The sequence below is a fragment of the Caretta caretta genome, chromosome 1, assembly GCF_965140235.1.
Source record: "Caretta caretta isolate rCarCar2 chromosome 1, rCarCar1.hap1, whole genome shotgun sequence".
Lineage (NCBI taxonomy): Eukaryota > Metazoa > Chordata > Testudines > Cheloniidae > Caretta > Caretta caretta.
In genome coordinates this window covers 15,354,506-15,376,008 of record NC_134206.1, presented here as the reverse complement: position 1 = coordinate 15,376,008, position 21,503 = coordinate 15,354,506, and the positions used below count along the sequence as shown (strand labels likewise).

Below are 21,503 nucleotides of genomic sequence, written 5' to 3'. Positions count from 1 at the left end.
CTTGTCTTGACCACGTTGGTGCAGTGAATATGACTTTGGCCTGATGTTGTTGAGAACTTTCAATAGTAATGGTGTTGGTGGATATGCATATGAGATGAGAAAAGCATCTTCCAGGGATTGGGGATCAAGACCACCTCTGAACCAATACTTGATGGATTTTGCATTGGCTGCCGTGGCAAACAGATTGACCTCCAGGAACCGTCAAGTTAATACCACCTTGAGGAGGACTCAAGAGTTACGTTCCCACTCATAATTTAGAAAAATTGCTGCTGAGGTCATCTGGTGTTCTAATACCTGGCAGGTATGAAGCTGAGATGACAATCGGTTTGGCTATGCACCAATTTCAGAGTTTTATTGCTCTGAGAGCACAGAGAGATGGTGAAGGTGCTCTGCTCCTCCCTGGGGATTGATATAAGAAATTCATGCCATGTTGTCTGTCATTATCTTTACTGACTTTTATCTGTTTAGAGGTAAAATAGTGTAGGCAAACATTTTTGACTGGTCCCAATTCCAAACCATTGATATAAAGAAGCTACTCTGGTAGTAACCATTTGCCCTGAACCTTGTAAGGTTTCAGATGTGCCCCCAACCCAAAACTGAAGTGACTTATGTTATCCCTACAGGAGGGCGATTCTGAAAGAATGTCACACCTACACAGATTTTGGTCAGTCCTTCCACCAGTTGCGAGACTGTAGAACCCATTGGGAAACAGACTAATCTCCCTAGGCTGTGCTTTCTTGATTTGTAAACCATTCAAAGCCATCCCTATAGGCCTCTGAGATGTAACCTGGCATGTTGCTCTACAAAGACGCAAGCTGACATGTGTCCCAGTAGTTGAAGACACTCTCCTATTGTTACTTGAGAACTGCACCAAATCCTTGAGATTCATTGTTAGAAATCTTCTGAGAAGGTATGCTCTGCCTGTCAGTGCATCCAGCGAAGCCCCTATGATGTCTAGATAGAGTCAAAATGGATTTCGAGATTGATTTGAACGCCCAGGATGTGAAATAGAGAACACATCATCTTCACTGCCATTAACACTTCATGATACAATCTGCCCCGATCAACCAATCATCCAGACACTGGAAAACTATTACACCCAAATGACATAGGTGGGCGGCAACTGATTTCAGAATCTTTGATAATACTCTTGGGGCAGAAGATAGGCTGAAAGGGAGCACCCTGTATTTGCACTGCTCACTGTTGATTAGAAAACAAAGAAACTTTTTTTTGTTCAGGGTAAATAGCAACATGAAAATATGAGTCTTGCAGGCTGATTGTCATGAACCAATCTCCTAATTCTAACAAGCCAATTATTGCTGGAAGAGTCACCATCCTAAATCCCTACTGTTTTACATATCTGTTTATAAACTTGAAGTCTAAAACTGGTCTCCACTCTCCATTCTTTTTGGGGATCAGGAAGTACTTTGAATAGAATCTCCCTCCCCCATGCTGTACAGGAACTGGTTCTATTGCTCCTAAACACAGAAGTGAGGCAACCTCTTGCACCAGTAATTGATCATGAGAAACGTCCCTGAAAAGAGACTGGGAGGAGGAATGGGTAGGAAGGATAGATTTGAAATGGATAGTGTAACCAGATGTTATGCCTTCCAAAACTCGTTTGTCCAATGTTGTATTCTCCCATGCAGCTTGAAAATGGGAGAGGTGGCATCTAAAAGGAGGGAGAATGTTGCAGCTGTAAAACCTCGTTGATTGGATGGTTGAGACTCTCAGTAGATCCATCAAAACTGTTGCTTGGAGGTCGCAGATGGCTGAGAAGATGCAGATGTAGCTGAAGGAGGTTTCTTTTTAAAGTATCTTGGCCTCTTGGATAGTGGCTCTGATAGAGGCTATGGCAGGATGGTCTATGGTAAGCTGAATATAAGGCTAGGAGTGCTCTCTGTACCATCTGAAACCTAATGATCTCCTATTTACAGGAGTATAAAGCCTTACAGATTGCAGTGTGGCTCTCATGTCCTTTAAAGTTCAAAGAGATGTATCCATCAAGTCTGCAAAGAGCTTGCAACTAACAAAAGGGAGGCCTCTGACAGTGCTCTGAACTTCTCTTGGAAAGCCTGACAGCTGCAGCCAAGACTTTCTTCTCATGACCACTGCAGTGGATACAGATTGTGCTGCTGTATCTGCAGCATCCAAGGAGGCCTGGAGCAATGTCTTTGTATAATCGCATTAAATTGGTCAGTTCCTTTGACAGGTGTTCAATAAAGGAATTAGATCTGTTGTAATTCGAACAGTCGTATTTGGCCATGAGTGCCTGATGGTTCGCTATTCTGAACTGAAGTGTAGCTGAAGAGTGAGATTTGCAACTAAAAAGACTGAGCCTCTTGTGGTCCTTACTGTATGGGGTGGACTTTGAGCTATGCTGTCTGCCACACTCATTAATGGCCTTCACTACCAGGGAATTTTGAGATGAGTGAGAAAATAGAAGCTCTGACTCTCTGGCAGGGACAGAATACTTATTATCCATCCTTCTGCAGGTAGGTGGTGCAGTAGTTGGGGTTTGCCAAACAGTCTTAGCAGGCTCCAGAAGAGCTTCCAATCTTCATAGATGTGGAGGTGTGTAAAATATCTAGGAGTTTATAGTGGGACTCCTGAACCTCCTCTGAGGGAGTGTGTAACAGGTCAGTAATTTGGTTCATCAGTTCTTGAAACTGCTTGAAGTCATTGGCCATAGAAGGTGGTGGAGGCATCACAGTTTCATTAGGTGATGAGGAGGCAATATTAGTAAGAGGTGTCACCTCTTTATCAATCCTTGTTTCTTGCTCCTCAAAAGTCTCCTCCTTTGGCATAGGTGGTGATAGAGGATGTTGAGGAGAGTGGGCCCTTCTCTGCTCCCTCCAGCAGTATGGAGACTTAATTGAAAACTGTTGACAACAGAATGCCTACATGCCCCAGCAAGGCCACTGAGAGGGGCCAATGGCATTCATCTGTGTTCCCGCCATGGGTTTATCATTTGAGATCTATCCTCCTGAAATATGTCAGTGTAGGAAGGAGAGTGATGTGACCTAGAATCCCAGGGGAACCCTGGATCAATATTTGAGAGTCTGAGGAGTGCTCTTCCACATGCTCCAAGGGAAAAGGGTGGGAGGGGAATAGTTGTTCTGCCTGCGAATTAGGCAAGGGTGCATATGGCACTCTAGGAGATAGAGGGGTCTGTGACCGAGAGAGTCTTGAGGCTGATAAACAGAGGAGACTCTGGCTCCAAAGATGTTAACAGGTCTTCAGGTTACCTAAATTTTTGCAGGCATCATAGACTGGGTCGAGTGAGAACCTGTGGAGGATGGCTTCAGTACTGATGCAGTTGGTACCAAGTGCTTGGCATGGGATTGAATAGGCTCAATCTGTAAAAAGAAGGTATATGAGCAGTCTTTGGTACCACTTACTTTCTAATGTTATTCGGGGATGTGCTTAGCATTTTTTCAACTGCATATCTGCCACTCTAGGAACTCAGTACCGACTTTGGCTTAGATGATTGACTCCTCTTCACCTTTGTGGTACTGGCATCACCGCAAGGAACTCCCCTTGGGACCTAAGATCTCTGTAGTCATCTTGTGTGTTGGTGACAGATTTTCTTGGAGATTTACTCCTTGCCTCCTTCTGCTTAGAGGCAGATATTGAGACTAATCTCCACTGACCAAGATCTTGATGTGGATGCTGCACTAGTGGTACACCAGGAGGTCTATGTTCACAGGTTCCTCCATCCCCTGGATCCGAAGCTGGTCATAAAGCTGGTTCCATTAACAGGAGTTTAAAGTTGATTTCCCAATTTTTTTGGGCTCTACCCCTGAAGGAAGTGCAGATCTTGCACTTACTGGGGACATGAGCACCACCCAGACAGTGGAGGCACTGGGAATGCCAGACACTGATTAGAGTAGCCTCATGGCAGGATAGGCACCTTTTGAATTCCTAGGAGCGCAGCATTCCTGAGCAAACAAAAAAAACCTGACCCCCTATAAAGGGGAAAAATCTTAACATCTAACTGTATCTATGAATAATTTGGGGGGGAGAGATGGTTGTTTTTCTTTTTTTCAGTGAAAGGAAAAGGGGAACACCTGTTTCAACAACTAAAAACACTAAAAGGTCACAGACTATATGCTAACTAACTAGCTAATTGCTGAATACTAGAGAGAACAAACACAGGTAAATGCCATCTCATGTTGATTGCAGTTGAGAAGGAACTGAGGGGCAGTTTGCCTGTGCAGCTTCTTCTAGCCTTGGTGTGGAGCACAAACACGGGTGAGGCGCATGGGCGGGCCCAATGGGAACTACCACCAAAAATCTCCAATCTAAGGCACAGGCGCACCTGAAGTGGAACATCCACAGGGACACTACTCGAAGAACAACAACTTTTAAAAAGTTGAAGGGATGAATGGAAGAGGAGGGCTATGTATGTGAAAAAGATAAAAGGTGTTTGCAGATATAAACTGACCATTTTGTTTTTATCTAAAGAACATGCTTAAAAATACTTGTGTATCCAGCCTCTTAATGAGTGCGCAAATCTCCTAATGTTACAATGGATATCACTACCCAGGTTAGCTGGGGATCAAAGGAAGACCTGAACCATATGATTTTTTTTTAAAAAAAAGTAAATTTGATATTTAGAGAACTGATGATTTTGAGGTGAAAAGTAAAACATTTCTGATTAATACTACATACTTCTCTAGAATATGTCATCAATCTCAAATCTCAAAGTGCTTTCAGAAGTTAATCCCCAACACCCCTGCAAGTAGTAATATCCTCATTTTTCAGATGTGGAACTGAGACATGGGGTTACAGGACTCACAAAAAGTTAGTATTTGGAAGCAGTTTTCAGAAGTCCTGATCTCCAGTCACCTAACCAGACCAGATGACCGTGCATTTAAAACATAATAAAGAGATACAACAGGTTATAAAAAACTAGCTTACGTCTTTGGGAGAGGGAATCAAAGCTTATTACTTAGCAAACAAAGTGATTATATTTACCCTGGGAGCTCTGGGAGGACTCTGTAGAAGAGGAGCTGCTATCAGTGTAGCTCTGTGGTTCTTCTTTCACTTCTGGGAGAGAGGAGTTTCCTGCCTCTGCCACCCTGGATGCCTGCTGCAATGTTTCAGTTACCAGCTGCCTTGTCTGCTCACTCACAACCGTAGCTTGAAATGTCACAGGCTTTGGTTTTATGAGAACCTAAGAGAAAAAACAATTTCTCTATTTACAGTAAGAGCACTCAAGAAAGGACCAAACACCTATCAGAGTTTCTTGAGTGCACTGTCTCCTGATATGTAATCAAGACAGCATATACAAAAGAGGATTATATAGAGGTTGTATGTTCCTGTCCATACAGGAGCATGGCAAATTCCTACACAACCACTTAGCATCTGTGAATACTAAGAACTATATAGATCATCTAATTTAAGGTCTATTATTAAGGTCACAAGCTACTGATCATTATGCTATAAGGAACTAATCCAGTAAAGTACTTAAGCATGTGCTTAACACAAGTGATTTATGGGATTGGGCACTAATTTATTTAGACATACAACAGGTTTTTCTAGTTCTGACCAATTCAGATAAATTCTGAAAGCCTGTATATGAATATAACTTTCTTTCATTTATTGATACAAGATTAAACTTGAACTCTGTTTAGACGTATAGAGTGCCCAGAATTAGGATAGATTCAATAACACAGGGTGCTGAGGGCTAATATACTAGTCTTTTAACTCTATAGTCTAATTTTAGGCATAAACTTTAGAGTATACACTTCAAGTTGAGAAGCCTAGTGACCATATTACATGCCTGTGTACTACAGTTGTCAATCTGTACTCAGTGGCATAAGGACCGGAATAGCAGGAGTCAGGACTAAGGTTCATTAGAAGAATTGACGTTTGCAAGGACCTTGCCTACTTTGTACTTGGCTCAAGCCACTGCTATTAAGCCATCAATTTTATGAGCAGTAAATTCAGACATAATCATCATAAAAAGGTAACAAACAATTTTATGGCACCTATCTTCACAGTACTTAAGTTCCTACATCTAATCATCATTTCAGATTGTTTTGAACAGGTTCTGGCAGACAAAAAGAAGATAATTACCACCATATCAGAACAGACAGAGTCTTAACTACTCTGATATCCTGTTGATGCCAGATGTTTCAAAGTCACTCCATAGGGCAGGATTCACCCTGCTTCTTCCCAGTCCCTCAGGTTGACAGATTATGGAGTGATTCCTCCCATCTTTCATGGACTCAAACCTGGCTACCTATTTTCTTTAGGCTACAGTTCAAAGCAGTAGATTCCCTTCAGGAATATGAGCAGCCCTGAAGAATGAGGTGATTTTTATTCCACACAAAATGTGTTTTTGCATGTGCCATTTTTAGCCATATATGATTTGCCTTACTACTCTGAAGCAGTGAATTCCACAAGCTAGTCATACATTGCTTAATAAGTATTTCCTTTAATGTTTAAAATGTGTTGCCTTTTAATTTCATCATGCATGTCTTCTATCATAAAACAGAAGACTGAATAGTGCTTGACTGGCCTTCTCTATATATTTCTACCATATAACTGTATCTCAGTCCTTTCAATCTCTCCTCATATGGAATAACCTTCCCTTCCATACCTGTAATCCTCTCTCCTCCTCATTATAGCTTCATGCCTTATCTGATTTTTGGGACCTTTGTTGCACAGAATGTTTGCTCAACTGTATAAATCTTCCGGAATGATTCAATCTTAAAATATTCTGCTTGAGCTTTACAAATACAGGCTCTGGCCTCAAAGGTGAGTTAGGCTTCTTCCCCTGGAAAGTAATGTGCTTAAATACCCATCTAGTGTGCTAATGGAGCACCAAACTGCCAATCTATGTTAGGCTCCAGGGAGAGACCTACTTCATGAAGTGCATAAGATACACATTACTATAACCAGATCAATTTCACCCCACACCAAAGGCTTTGAAGTGCAAAGGACTGCCAACACCATGAAGGCTTGTTTCTCTTTTTATAGAAATCTAAGTATTTTTCATAAGACAGAAGGAGTCCTTGCTGTACCTGTGTTTTCCCTTGCTGCCCATAAACAATTTTGGTTGGGATGATTTTGGTGGCTGGCTGGACAGTAGATCCTATTCCTTTCGGCTGTGTGACAATCATTTTTGTGATGGGTCTGGTTGCAGTGATGATGGCAGGTTTTGCTCCTGCTGGCACTGCTTGAATAGTTTTCTCCCCCTGAAGTAAAGGCAAAATGTACATGTTAACTTGCAATGCAATTTCTTCAGTGATATATATATAACACCCTCCTACCTAAACATCGGTAAAATTCACATAAGAGGCAGCACAGTGGCTGTTCTGTAACATGCCAACCAATTTCTTTCATCATCAGGTTGGTTTCAAGGAGTAGGTGCATTTAATAGGAAGTAAATTCAAAAACTAAGCACAAAAATAAAGACTAGTAAGAGTTTATGTGGCGTTAAGAAAAAAAACTCTCTTCTCTGGGAAAGTAGAATTGTATGAGATGTTTAAAGGTATACTCAAAACTTTTAAGAGTTGCTCTTTGTCAGTAGCAACATCTTAGATTATTAAAACTGGAAATATTTTACTATTTTATTTACCTTTTACAATTTGTGCTGTTATGAATTTATTTTGGTTTCCACAATGAAACTAGTTTGGCCAGTTTTATTTCTAATTCTCGTGTGGTTTTCTTTCAGGTGTGGTGAAGGGAAAAGGTGGCTTTCAGCAGTGCAAGCAAATGTTCACTTTTAATTGGTTAAGCACATACAGATGCTATATAAGACAGCTATCAAGATAATCTCTGCTTCAAAGAATTCACAGAACAGAAAATAGAATCCTTTGCAACTCATTTGCAAACATGCTTTAAAAGAAAGTTAAAAAAATACCAAATCTTTTTTAACATTATTTTTTATAAAGAATTTTACCAAACCTAAATCTGGAGTTTACAATTTTTTGACAGTTTGTTCCTTTAATCTGTCTTACATTATTATGCCTATCACTGGGGTATCCAGTACAGCTAGTCAGGAATTTTCCAACAAAATGTTTTTTTTTAAAATCAGAAAATGCTGATTTGTCAAAATTGAACCTTTTCACGGGAATGGTTCTATTTGAGTGAACTTCCAAAGGACCCCAAGCAGACGAAACTCTTGTTAACTTGACAACAAAAGTCTCCTCAGTTTCACTGCTGCCATTTAGTGGTTGGAAGCAGTAAAACTGTCAAGAATCCTGTCAATTTCATTCAGCAGCTGCCCGGGCTTCCAGGGTCCCTAGCTCTGCTGCAGACGATGCTGGGGAGCATATTTTGTTTTGGAACATCACATTCTGGTGTTTCCAAAATATTGTAGGATTTCAGTTTAGTGAAAATCTGAGTGTTCAGCTTTTTATCCTAATTCAGAATTGCCCTGAAAAGCTTAGAAGTTAAGGGCATACATAATTAACAGATATACAGATGGATATCAAATTTTACAAACTATGTTAAATGTGTAGAATAATTGAAAAAGGACCCTCCCTTCACACATTGGATCAGACAATCCCATTCTCATATTAAAAGAACTGGTACAAGAATCCAGTCATTTTGTATGACTCCACCCTTTTTGGACCGGACAGCCTCTGTAACCCAGAGACAGCTGGACAGAGAACACAAAGAAGGAGAAGATATGAGGCTTTAACCCAACTTTAACAGTCCCTATTGAACCCCCGCTTTTGTTAACTGCTTTAGTCCCAAAGAGCATACTAGCCCCTCAATCATCCCTGACCTAGGCCCAAGCTACATCTGCTAGACAGCTAATTAGAGTTTTGCTAGCCAGGACCACTATATGAAACTAGGTTTATAACAAACAGAGAAAGGCAGAAGGCAACACACACTCTTACTTGGTCTATGGATTCTAGCCTTAGAACTCTTGCTTACCCCAGCATTTAACAATGTTGTAACAACATTTTTGCCTGGAAGTCCTTGAATAGTTGTTCCTTTTCCAGTAGTCTTTTGCACAACAATCACATTGGGCTTGGAAGTCATTGGGATTGTAGTAATTTTGGTTGTAGTTCCTTAAAGCAAGTGGGAAGAAGAGAGGCCTGGGTTAAAAGTGATGATGCTCCGTTATTTTTATGTATATATTTCATGCAACTCTAGAATCTTTATAAACACGCTTTGGGTGCAACATAAGGAAAATAATTAGGGCTTCTGATTTTCAGTTTTAATCATTAAACACCAATAAAACACCCCGGATACCCAAAAAAAAAAAAATGAAAACAGTGTTTATCCAATAAACACTGGAAAAACACCAGAAATGGTTACTTGTATATAAGGGCTTGTTTGTACAGAGCAGTAATACGGACAAGGGATGTGACTTCTAAAACATGCTAATATGTTGCACATTATGTGGTCCAGGTAGGCCCTGCTGGTGTGCACTAAAGGTTCCTTAATGTGCTTTAATATAGTGCTACTATGTTAAAGAACACTAAGGGACATTATAAAGAGATTCATTACAATGTGTACAAAGAGAGTCCTGAAACCCCTCTGATTTTTGGAAAGCTACATAAAACTTGAAAATTGCTAAACATAAACCCTGAAAAATGAAATGGATAAACTCTGAAAAACAGAAGCCCTAAAGATAATCCTACCATCACGGCAAGTTTAAATGCAACTGAAAAAAGTTAAACTGCTAAAGAGACGACATTTAACGTGTGGCCCGTAGGGTGCACAACAACTGTAGATCCTGTGTGGGGAGCACAGAGCTGAACAGTTTTCATGGTTGATACAAACCAAAGGACAATTTCTGAACAGCTATCACGAAAGGTACAGGCACAGATATTATGGTTGTGTGCATTTATCTTTGACATATTCTGTAATGCGCATTAGCTCTGGCTCTCAGTGTTGCAAATTTTGGGCATCCCTGTGCTAAAAGAAAGTTGTCTACCAAATAAATTACTTCAAAAAGAAATAAAGATTGAAAATGGTAGATCAAGCAATTCTATCTGTAGCAGATTTTGCAAGAGAAAAATCTTAAGAGTTTACATCTTATAAAAGGGAGGTTTCCCGTTCAGTAGAAAGCTGTTCATATGCTGAGAACACATTAATACTATTATCTCTCTTTTCCACAAAGGGAGGCCAGGTTTTTACTATGGCTAATGTATGGGAATACAGAATTCTGTTACTGGAATTATAAGACAAACTTGTGGTTTCTTTCACAGCATTATTTAAAAAACAACAACAAACCTCTTTCCTTTTGAAGCCCAGAGTTCAGAAGACATTTTTCTACTGATGAACTTTTTGTTGTTCTTCCCTCCTACCGTATAATAACTTGCCTTTAGTGGCTTCTTGTTTATTTACAATGACCCTTTCTGAACAGCTCCTCACAATGGCTAACAGAACATACAAGTCACCAGTGGTATCAATCTGCCCATTTCAATAATTACTTTTCTGCTCAGATAACTACCACTTCTGTTTTTCCCTAAAAATAGTTCCAACTATCTGTAAAGACATCATACCTAGCTGCTGACATGCATGCCAACAAAGAATCCTGGTCATCAACTTCAACCCATCATTGATGCCTGGCAACTACCTCATAACACATTCCAGATTTAAAAATTCATTTAATTTGTACCAATTTTGAGAAAGGGAAATAATTCTAAGATGGTGAAAGTAGGGTTTCTCTCAATTCTAACCTGTTCTAACTGTTCCTCTCATCAATCAGCCATTTCTGATATGTATAAAGGAGAATAACCCTTTTCCAATAATTGGTCCTAAATGCAAAAAATATTTTTCAAACATGCAACAAAATGATTTGTCTTTGTACCCACAGAGATAAATCAAACGTGAGGCCTAAAGTATTTGCATGTCTCTAGAAGTTTTGTATCTCAGATAAGACTTTATATCAATACACCTACCAGAAACAATATTACTGCTTATAATCTTGCCTCCCAGTGTAGCCAGCGATTTCGGCACTACCGTAATGATGCTGCCACTGGTGGTTTTCACATAAGTGGCAGCGCCTGGAGTTCCAGCCATCCGAGCCCCAATAGAGGGGCTTACCGTTGGACGAGTATATGTTGCTTGTGTCCCTATTTCAAAGTAAAACAATAAAAACAGGCTTGCAATTAAAATATGAAACACCATGAGTATTGCAAATTGTGAAAGAAGGTTTAGATCAAAGAGAAGTATTTAGTTCCACTATAAGAAACTGAACATAGGAACAGAGGAGAAGAAGGGACATCACCTGGGTCTAGTCCAGTCCATTGCTATCACAGGCACACTCATCATACAATCCTATTCATAAATTTATCATGCTCCCTTTTAAAACTAGTTAGGTGGTTTGCCCCCACTACTCCTATTGGGAGGCTGTTCCAGAACCTCACTCTTCTGATGATCAGAAATCATCTTCTAATTTCCAGTCTAAATTTATTCATGGCCAGTTTATACCCATTTGTTCTTGGGCCAGCGTTGTCCTTTAGATTCAACAGCTCTTCTCCCTCCCTGCCATTACCCCTCTGATGTATTCATAGAGAGCAACCATATCCCCATACAGCCTTTGACTGGATACTATTTATCATTATCCTTTAAGATCCTCCAGCTAGTTTTCAGTCTGCATCACGTTCAGATACATGCCAATTTAAATTAAATTAAAGATTTCATAAAGCACTGTCAAATGTTTTGTCTACAATGTTTCAAGTTAAAACTATTCTAGTTTGTAATGGATTTGTTCTTCATAAACTGATGTCCTTTATGTTCATGGCTCTGTTGTTCACAAGGTGTTTAGATTCTCCCTCAATATTTGTCCTTTATTTTATTACCTGCCAAAGTGTGATTTATTGGATAGAATTTGCTAGAAGCGATCTCTTCCTCTTTAAGAAGAGTGGGGAGAGAGCACATAAACCAATAGAAATGGCTTAACAGAATCGACATCCAGCCTAAATTTCGCTTTGCGAAAGTTATACCATCACTCTTTAGAATACAATAGCTACAATAATAAATACAACTATACATTTTAGAAGTATTTATGAATTCAAGCTAATCTTCTCAATACCCAAAAGATACATAAACCTGGTGTTCGTTTTCTTTCTCCTATTAACTTCAATGGGAGCAATACAGGGCCCACAGAGGTTAAGGAACTTGCCCAAAGTCACAGAGTGAGTCACTGGGAGAGGTAGAATATGAACTCAATTCCTGACTACCAGTCCCATGCTCAGTCCTCTCAACCACTACGATTAACAGGTATTAGTTAAGGAAGGGTAACTTTCTACTCCAGTTGTACTTCTGCACATACTGTAGACTAAGCATTGCAGAGCTTTGTCGCTAAAAATTATTATACAAAACAGCTAGATTTAATTGGGAAACCTAATATTCAAAACTGGTCTGAAGAGAGAAAGCAAATGGCCTAGTCAAGATTTACCAATTAAACATGAAAAAACCTTCCAAAAAGTTATATTCACTTGTTCAAAATATATCAGGATAATGTTTTATCTGGGTAAAGAATTTAAAGGTGAACTGAAAAGTTGGACTAAAAATTGAGTTAAGCACAGATTTATACCACCTACCCCAACATGTGTGGCGCACTTAGCAAAGAAATGAATTTTGACCAAACTTTAAAGAAATTCAGCCTTGCCCCTAAATCTTCTTCATACATCCAACACTACCCTAATACATCAGTCTGTAACATTACTGATATAGAAAGGAAGTGTACCTACTGGTGAATACACAGAACAGAGTTGAGGGATCTGGGTTCTATTCCTGGCTCCCCTATGCACTTACTGTGAGACCCTGAGAAACTCAGCTGTCTCTCAAATCCCCCATCCATAAGACAGGAATAATGATATTTACCTACCTTCAATGGATGTTGAGAGGCTTAATTCATTTGTTTAACATCCTCTAATACAAGGTGCTACAGAAGTGCAAAGTATCATCATCATCGGTTTCAGTGACATTTCTCTCTCAACCAGTGGGAAAGGAATGATTAGACTTATGTGTGTCAAACCAAAGAGAGTACAAGAGAAATAAAAGACCACCCAATGGCAAACTTGAGAGTTTATAATACAGCATTTTAGTGTATGACAAGGATAAATGTCCTAACCTAGTATGTGACTATCAAAAGGTTTACAAATTTGCTGTTATACCCTTTTTTTTTTTTAAATAAACAATGAACAAAATGCTATTTAACCCTGCTAAACAGGATTTATCATCAGTATTGCTGGGTTTACCCTCCCTTCCCTTCTAAGAACAGTAACTTACCAGTGGGAGTAGTGACCAGTTTAGTTGTCATGATAGTCCCATTACTGCTAACCACCATAATAGGTGAATTGCTACTGCTGGGCAAAGTTGCTGTAACTGGTTTGGGTAGGATTTTACTGGGCTGCACCTGTTGAGTGATTATTTTAACACCTAGAAAAGGAGAAAGGTCACTGTTAACATACAGGCACAAGAAGTTACTTGCTGAAATGTTTCCCCAGACCAAACCCTAATGGGCAAGTAGCTGCACAAGGCTTTTATTTTTGAGCCAATATATTCCTAAGCCTGAAAATATTTAGATTTTTTGCTAGTACCAAGACAACCACCACCTTCACCTTTCACGTGCCTGCTAGCACTTCCAAACTACTCCGATCACCACAGGTGCTTGTGGCACCATTAAGTCATGTAATCTAGTGCAGAGGTTTTTAACCTTCTTTGGTCCGTGACCAAATATATCTCCCCAGGACCCACTATGTTAATCAATATCAAGTTGGTCCAAAACCAATGAAATATCTAAAAAATGCATCCATACATTTGTCAGTTAAGTCTCTTCATTATCATATACTTTATTAAGAATTGTTAAATTTCATTTTGATAGTAATCAAAAATATGTAAAAATGAGAGTGCCGTTTGGAGCAAGGGAGTGATGGTGACACTGGATTCAGGAGCTAGGGGTGAGGACAGCAGCTAATTGGGATGGGACAGGGGCTGACCAGAGACAAAGAGTGAGCGAGTGAGCAAGTCACTCCTCTCCCCTTCTAATGGTCCCTACCGTCTAGGAGGATTTGTTTTCTCTTCCCCACTCCTAACCTGTGGGGCACGACCCAGCAAATACCTCTTTGGGATACACTTTTGGGTTGCAACCAAAGGTTTCAAGTAGTCATGATCTAGAAGTCAGAGCAAGAGTTTATCTGAGCCAAGTGAGTCCTGAGTTCTACTCTCTGCTAAGTAGATGCACTGTGTTGTTGGCTGAGTTATTTGACCCTCATTGAGTCAATACAGAGGGAAAACTAGATAAAAAGCTAAATCTCAGTTAAAACATCTGACCTAAGCTTTCCAGAGCAAATAAGTATTAGAAGGTAAGCTAAAGGTGACTATACGTGAGTGATTTTAAAAGGTTATAACCATCTTGAGTTTAAAAGCATAGTAAAAGGTAAAGAATGAAGCAAAAGACAATGCAGCTATTTTAAATTTGAACTTTGGTAATTGCTACTCCTTCTGTACCAGTTCTTTGTACCAGACACAAAAATGATAGTTACTGATTAAGTGATGAGCAATGACTGTAGGGTGGAGGCATTTTATAGTGTTCATTAATGAACTTTTATCTAAGCAATGGTCTCATAATCCACGAGACATTTTATCACAGATTCCCACCACCACCCTGCGGTCCTATCCTTTTAGGTACTCTGACCTAAAAGGTCTAGAACTGAAAAAAATACATGTTCCCTTACTACAGTGCTGATTTCACGTGCATTAATATAAAATAAACAAGGACAGAATAATACGTTGCACTTTTATAGCACTTTTCCTTAAAATTTTCTAAGAGCTTTACAAACATTACTTCTCAACTCCCCATGAGGTAGGTATTAGTAAACTATTTTACAAACAGATCAAACTGATGCAGAGAGACTGACTTGCCCAAAGTCAACTGTATTAACTAGAGCTAGAAACAGAACTGGAAATATCAAAGGAATCAGTGTTGGAAACAGAACTGAAAGTTGGACTGGATTCTAAGTACTGCATTTGTTACGACAAAAGTCAGTGTAACTTTTTGGTTTTTGAACCAATAGTAGCAGTAAGAGATGGGTGGATGGATTACCTTTAAGCTTAAGTGATACAGCTGAAAAGCTGTTTGTTTGCTCAAATGTTTAAATCTTCAGAAAACTGCCATCTTCCAGGTTGCCAGCAAGGCATGTGTATACCTTTCTTTACAATCTCTAAAGGTAGGAAGAAAACTTCCTATTTAATAGTTCATTCTCTTTTCTATGGGGGGTGGGGGGGGGGGCGCCAGGGACAGAACAACACAAACACTTTTCCACAAAGGTAAACTAAAATCATTACCTACACATACCCTGTTAACCACCTTTTCCAGTTTCAGAGCCAAATTCTGCCCTGAAGTGCCTCCCATTGAAGTCAATGAGAGCTGCCTGTGCACATTTGGGGCAGAATTTAGCCCTTAGTTCTTGTATGGTAGTCAGACTTCACTCATTACTAATACTGCCCAAGATTAATTCCAGCTACCTGATTCTTGTTTTATCTGAATGGTGGGCTTGATGCCAGGTGGCAACTGACACTGTTGTGATTGCTGCTGATGTGCTACTGGAGAAGACTGTGACAGCTGCTGCTGGGTCTGTTGTATTTGATGCAGCTGCTGTTTTGGGGTCTGCTGATGCTGTTTGGGAAACTGTGTTAGAATCTGGGTTGGGGTCCCCACCAAGCTTTTTGGGGAAGGTAGTCTGGTGGATGCAACTTTAATCGCCGACGTGGACACACCTGTGAAAGAACAAACAAATGTGGATTTAACAATGAAACAAGTGAACAAATTTCTGTTCTTTAAATGCAACACAACCACTTTTCCATTGCCTTTACAACTGTGAAAAGCACGTGTAAGCGTGCATAGGATCTGACAAGATGCAATACCATTTTTAATTCCAAAGTATCCGAATTTAGAGACAAAGAAAACCTTACATAAGTTACCAATGTGTGAGCACAACAGGGTAAGATAGTTCAGTGGTTCTCAACCAAGGGTACTTGCACCCCTAGGGGTATGCAGAGATCTTCCAGCGGATACAGCAACTCATCTAGATATTTGCCTCGTTTTACAACAGGTTACATAAAAAGCACGAGTAAAGTCAGTGCAAACTAAAATTTCATACAGATGATGTTTATACTGCTCAAAATACTGAAATGTAAGTACAATATTTATATTGATTTATTTTATAATTATATGGTAAAAATGAGAAAGTACGCTATTTTTCAGTAATAGTGTGCTGTGACACTTGTATTTTTATGTCTGATTTTGTAAAAGCAAGTAGTTTTTAAGTGAGGTGTAACTTGGGATATGCAAGACAACTCAGACTCCTGAAAGAGGTGCAGTAGTCTGCAAAGATTGAGAACCACTGAGATAGTTAATGCAGAGAATATTGCAGTCTACTGTGTGCTTTTTGTAGTATAATTAACATAACCCCCTTTCAAGGCTGACACCCAGGACCCCCGCAGCTGGGGAGGCAAGGGGGTTGGCAGGCTCCCTTCCTGGCTTCATGTGGCTCCCCGGAAGCAGCGACATGTCCCTCAGCTCCTAGGCAGAGGCAAAGCCAGGGGGCCAATGGGACCTGCCTGGCCACGCCTCTGCCTGGGAGCCGAGGGGCATGTCACTGCTTCCTGGGAAGCCCCTCATGTAAGCACTGCCCAGATCCCTCACCCCCTTCCACGTCCCAACCCCCTTCTCTGAACCCTCTCCCACACCCAAACTCCTGCTACTGCTGGGGACGGGGCGTGGTGGCCCAAGACTTCTCCAGCAATGGCCAGTGCAACTGGCCTAGGGGCTGCCTGAGCTCCTCAGGTCGCCTCTAGGTCAGCTGAACTGGCTGCTGCAGAAGTCACGGAGGGTTCCAGAAAGTCATGGAATCCGTGATTTCTGTGACAGATTCGCAGCCTTAATAGTGATTAAAACAAAGCCTGCAATAAGAATCCCACCTTCCAATTTTAAGCAATCACTTTAAAGAATTTCCATTCCTCCCTCCCACCAGGTTTCCAGTAGAATCTGGCTCAATCTATAATTCTAAAGACCACCTCCACTAGGCAACACATTTTTGCCAGACCTTTGGGAGGTCATCAGACATTTTTTACTGTGCCATGCAAGAAGTGGAGTGTGAAAATTATCCTCCTGCTTCAAGTAGTTAAAATAATAAACAGAAAGGTTTCCTCAGAAATATTGTAAGGGAAAAAAATGCCTTGTATCGCTATCTTCTGAACCCCTCTGACCAAAATTAAGAATGCAGACGAACTATAGAAGAACCTATATCAAATCATCCTACACCAAAAGGAAAGTTCATGGCAATACAGGAAAAGACAGGGTAGGAAATGCAGGGAAACAGCAGGGGAATCTTTGGGTTCCAAAAGAGGCTGTGAACACTCTTAGGAGAGAATGGGGAAGGGGAAGAAAATGAAGAATATGGGCCTTGAAGAAGTACTTTATGACAGCCAGCGTGATCTAGCATATTTAGTTTGGACTAGAAGCCAGCAACTCCTGATTTCCAATCCCAGCTCCGACAGATTTCTTCTGACCTTAGGTAACCCATTCTCTACTCAGTTTCCCTACCTCTAAAATGGGGATAAATTTTATAAATACTTCTCCACCTCACAGAAACATTGAGGATTAATTGGTAAAAACTCAAGAAGCAATCTGAAGACTAGATATGCCAAGTATTATGATATATCTATTTTTGGGTTTCATTTTGTGAGCCTGTCTAAACAAAAAGAAATTTCCCCAAAAAATTATCCCCAGAAAACTTAGTTATTTTTCATATCTGGGATGGGTAGGGGGAGTGTCAAGGCTGACTCCCCACTCTGGTACTTTGAGTGCAGAAGGTGGGGGCCTGCAAGAATTCTAAAAATTAATACTGGCCACTCCAGGCTTGTATTAAATTTCTAAGGTTACAGCTTCTCTCTGACCTTGAATGGGCAGATGCTGCCACCACCCAAATGCAAAACTCCTTGGAACCCAGGAAGGCGCACCTGGGAATTCCTTCCTGTGGGGTACCCTCAAGTGCCACCCCCCCGCCACTCCCAGGGAAGAGCCGACAAAGGAAAACAAAAAAATCAGCTGTTGCCACCAGCTAACTAAAAAACATGTGCACAAACCACTTAAGATACAAAAATCCAAATCCTGTTCTTAAAAAGGGTAAATTCTATTAAAAACAAAAAGAAAATACATCTGAAAACTCAGGCTATTGCTAGATTTTTAAAAGAGTAATTCCAAAAATTAAGCAACCAAAATAGTTTTTTGGGGGTTCAGCTTAAAGGTTACAAGCAACAAAAGCATTTGGAGTTAGCACAGAAGAATCCACAAGCCATAAGAAACAAACAAAATAAACCTAATCGCACCTTTCTACACATTTTCTGATCTACTTACATATCTGGGTTCCAAATAAGCAATTCTAGGTATGATTCTGATGATTTTCATACCTGGCCGTCAGCTTCTCACAGCATAACTGCTGCCCTGTTCCCCTTTTCCCCAGAGGGCAACAACAGACACAAAGGGAAAGTTTTTTTCCCAATTTTAAAAAGTTCTAGCCTTCACATTGGCTCTTTTGGTCAGGTGCCCACTCCCTTCCTCTACCTGTGGACTTTTTTAACCCTTTACAGGTAAAGCAAGTAGAGAACAGCTACTAACAGGGATTTTATAGCTAACTGGCTGGCTGGGTGTCCATAAAAAGAAGCTATCCCCCCCACTTCATTTATCACAGAGAGTGTATTAAAGGTTAATACAAGTCAGCTTGCAGTTACAAGTTTTTAATACTGCAGTTAAGTCACGTTCACAGTGGAAAGCTATACAATATTTTCCGACAAGATTCTCTTTGGAACTATACAATTTGCATATATTAATTGTTGAGGGGGAAGAGAAGAAATCTGGATTAAGGATTCGGTTACAGAATACAGCGGATTGGCTGCATTGAGAATTAGAGGTATACATACTGTTTTCCACGTTCCATGCACTTTACAAAGTATATGTACCAAGACTGGCGGCAAACAAGTCTGTCTCAAACAAAGGGAATGTGTGCTCTGCTCAATTAACATTTAGGCAATAAACAAAATCATCAAGCTGACAGGGAAATAAAGGAAGCTCAAACAAGGACTACTGTACCAGTAAAAGTTTTGATAAACATAACAACGCTCATACCTTGTGCTACCGTTGACATCACCACTGACGGCGTCGATGACACCACAGCAGTCACAGCAATGGTATTTGGAGTGGAAGAGGGAGTGGAACAGGTGCTGCCATTTCCGCTGCTACTGACCAAAGAGGATTGAGACGCTGTTATAACCACTGGCTGCTTCTGAGTAGTTGAGGCAATGACAGACGTTGGAACAAGTTTAGTGACTGCTGCGTAGTTGTGAGACTTGGAGAGAATGTTGGGTACAAACGTTGAACTTGGAGAGGTGGTTACTATGATCACCTGAAACAACAAAAAATTAATTCATCACTCACATGTATTTAGAAGTTTTATAGCAACTTTGTAATACACTACACACACACACTGGTATTTAGTTTTAGTGATCTTAGTTTAGAGTTCCTTTTCCAAATCTGAATATACTTGCCAGCAACAAATAAAAAGTTTATCTTGGTTGGGGGCCGGGCAGCTAATCTATCAGTTTCTGAAGGGACTATATTTTCGATTAAAATGGATATGTTTTTGCTTTTTGGTTAAGAAGAAAACAGCACGTATGTGGCTAAAGTAGTGTTATCTGATGTTGCCGACAAATTGAAACAAGACAGGTATGAATTGACCCAGTTCATCTCACTGGGGCACAAAGTCTGAAGCCTGACTGTCACCATCACTCAAAACTGCTCCATGTCTGGAATTTCAGGAGGGTTTTAACCTTCATTCTCCCAAACCTGCACGTATCCCAAGATCTGGCAACGAGCACAAGAAGCATAAATTCTTTCTTTAATAACCTATTTGCCAACAATTGATCATTTAGCTATATGGATCAAAAACTATTTTTCAAATAATTATTACATTTCCCATCAGTGCAATAAGTTTGCCCCTCCCTAATGTTTATCAGTGAACAACCCATTTTAGGGATCAGAAGCAATTTATCTGATTATCTATGGATGTTTTAAATAGATAGGAAATTCCTTCCTCTCGGGGCAACAGTTGTCTGCAGATAAAAAAAAGCTATACCTAGTGAATTACAATTGCACCTGACTGACTGATCACTGAAATACCTAGAATTCATTTTGAACTTTCAAGAGAGAGATTTTACTCTTATGCAACTGTCTGGTTTGAGAAACTGATTGTTTTATGATCTGGATACAGATATATAACATAAACATACACATAACATTTTGTTTTGATCTTACTGTGTATGTGCATACACAATATACTACATGCTATACATTACATATGTACACACAAGTTAAAATAGAAACATATATTGTATAACCCACATAAAACCTAAGGAATACTCATCTGTCCTATATAGTGGGACACTAGAAAGGAGAATATTTCTCTAAAGTACAATTATTAAGGAGTGAGGGTCCAAACGATTATACTTTTTTATACTATTTTCTCTAATATGTAAAGATGATAAAATGAATCTAGGGAGGAATACTGAAATTGCATAGCATCCTTCCACTGGTAAAAGGTTATTTGACTAGCTGACCAACTATAAGTTATTCAGATTTTTAAGAGGAACATCTGTTTATTTTGTTAAAGACATTTATTGAATGTATACTGAAGCTAATCCTGGCAGTTTTGAGAAATGCCAAAAATTTGGTCCTCTAATCACTTTGTCAAGAGGTATTGAAAAAAGATGTGAGTGTAACAGTTGCCACTGGACTTGACTAGTAAGAGTAGTTACTAGATTGTCCTCCTTTGTATAAAGCTTTATGCAACAGAAAAATGGAAGAGCATTGATATCTTTCAGTGGGATCTATGAATTTTCCTCCAACCTACTGAAATATCACCACAATCCTGAAAACTGGTAAAAAAGAATTCAAGAACCACATTCAACATCACTTATTGTTTAAGGAACTGCATATCAAATTCAAGCCTAATCCCAAACCTCAATAATCCTTTAAAATTACTAAAGCAGCATTATCACTTTGGTTGGAAAATATGATATACAAACTCAATTTAAAAGAGTATCACGGTAACAAATTATGCAATATACAAAAACTACTACACTTCCTATTAGAACAAGTTTAGATCTTGTCATTGTGAATTAGCATGGGACCTGAGTGAGATTTCACTTATAAACTGAAGCATGCATATAAAGCAAAATGAGAAATATTATCTGTTTGAAGGTTTTTTGAGAACAAATGACAAATACCCTTCTGTAAAGGCCTGAGTGAAAGAAGATAAAATTAACAGTATTTCCATTTTCAAAAAGATGGCACCTATTGTTCCATTCAGAAAGGACAGTGAATCATCAGATTGTAATAGGTTAATGTCCTATCTTGTGCCTGTACCTTGCCTTTGCAGGTCTATTTCATCTTGAACTACTACATCCTCCTTTATAATCTATGCTTTTCAATTTCATTTTGAATATAAAGGATACTAAAG

The 21,503-nt window shown here is 39.6% G+C and overlaps 1 protein-coding gene across 6 annotated transcripts in view; it reads right to left on the bottom strand.

The window, feature by feature from the left end:
• EMSY (EMSY transcriptional repressor, BRCA2 interacting) overlaps positions 1–21,503 on the bottom strand; it is a 53,415-nt gene that overhangs the window by 15,113 nt on the left and 16,799 nt on the right. For all 6 annotated transcript variants that reach the window (XM_048839814.2, XM_048839834.2, XM_048839824.2 and 3 more), the window contains 7 exons: positions 19,115–19,391; positions 15,454–15,705; positions 13,216–13,365; positions 10,878–11,051; positions 8,899–9,035; positions 7,035–7,208; positions 4,981–5,179 (listed from right to left, as the gene is read on the bottom strand). In XM_048839814.2, coding sequence (XP_048695771.1) covers positions 4,981–5,179; positions 7,035–7,208; positions 8,899–9,035; positions 10,878–11,051; positions 13,216–13,365; positions 15,454–15,705; positions 19,115–19,391 — 1,363 coding nt within the window. The remainder of the gene's footprint in view (positions 1–4,980; positions 5,180–7,034; positions 7,209–8,898; positions 9,036–10,877; positions 11,052–13,215; positions 13,366–15,453; positions 15,706–19,114; positions 19,392–21,503) is intronic.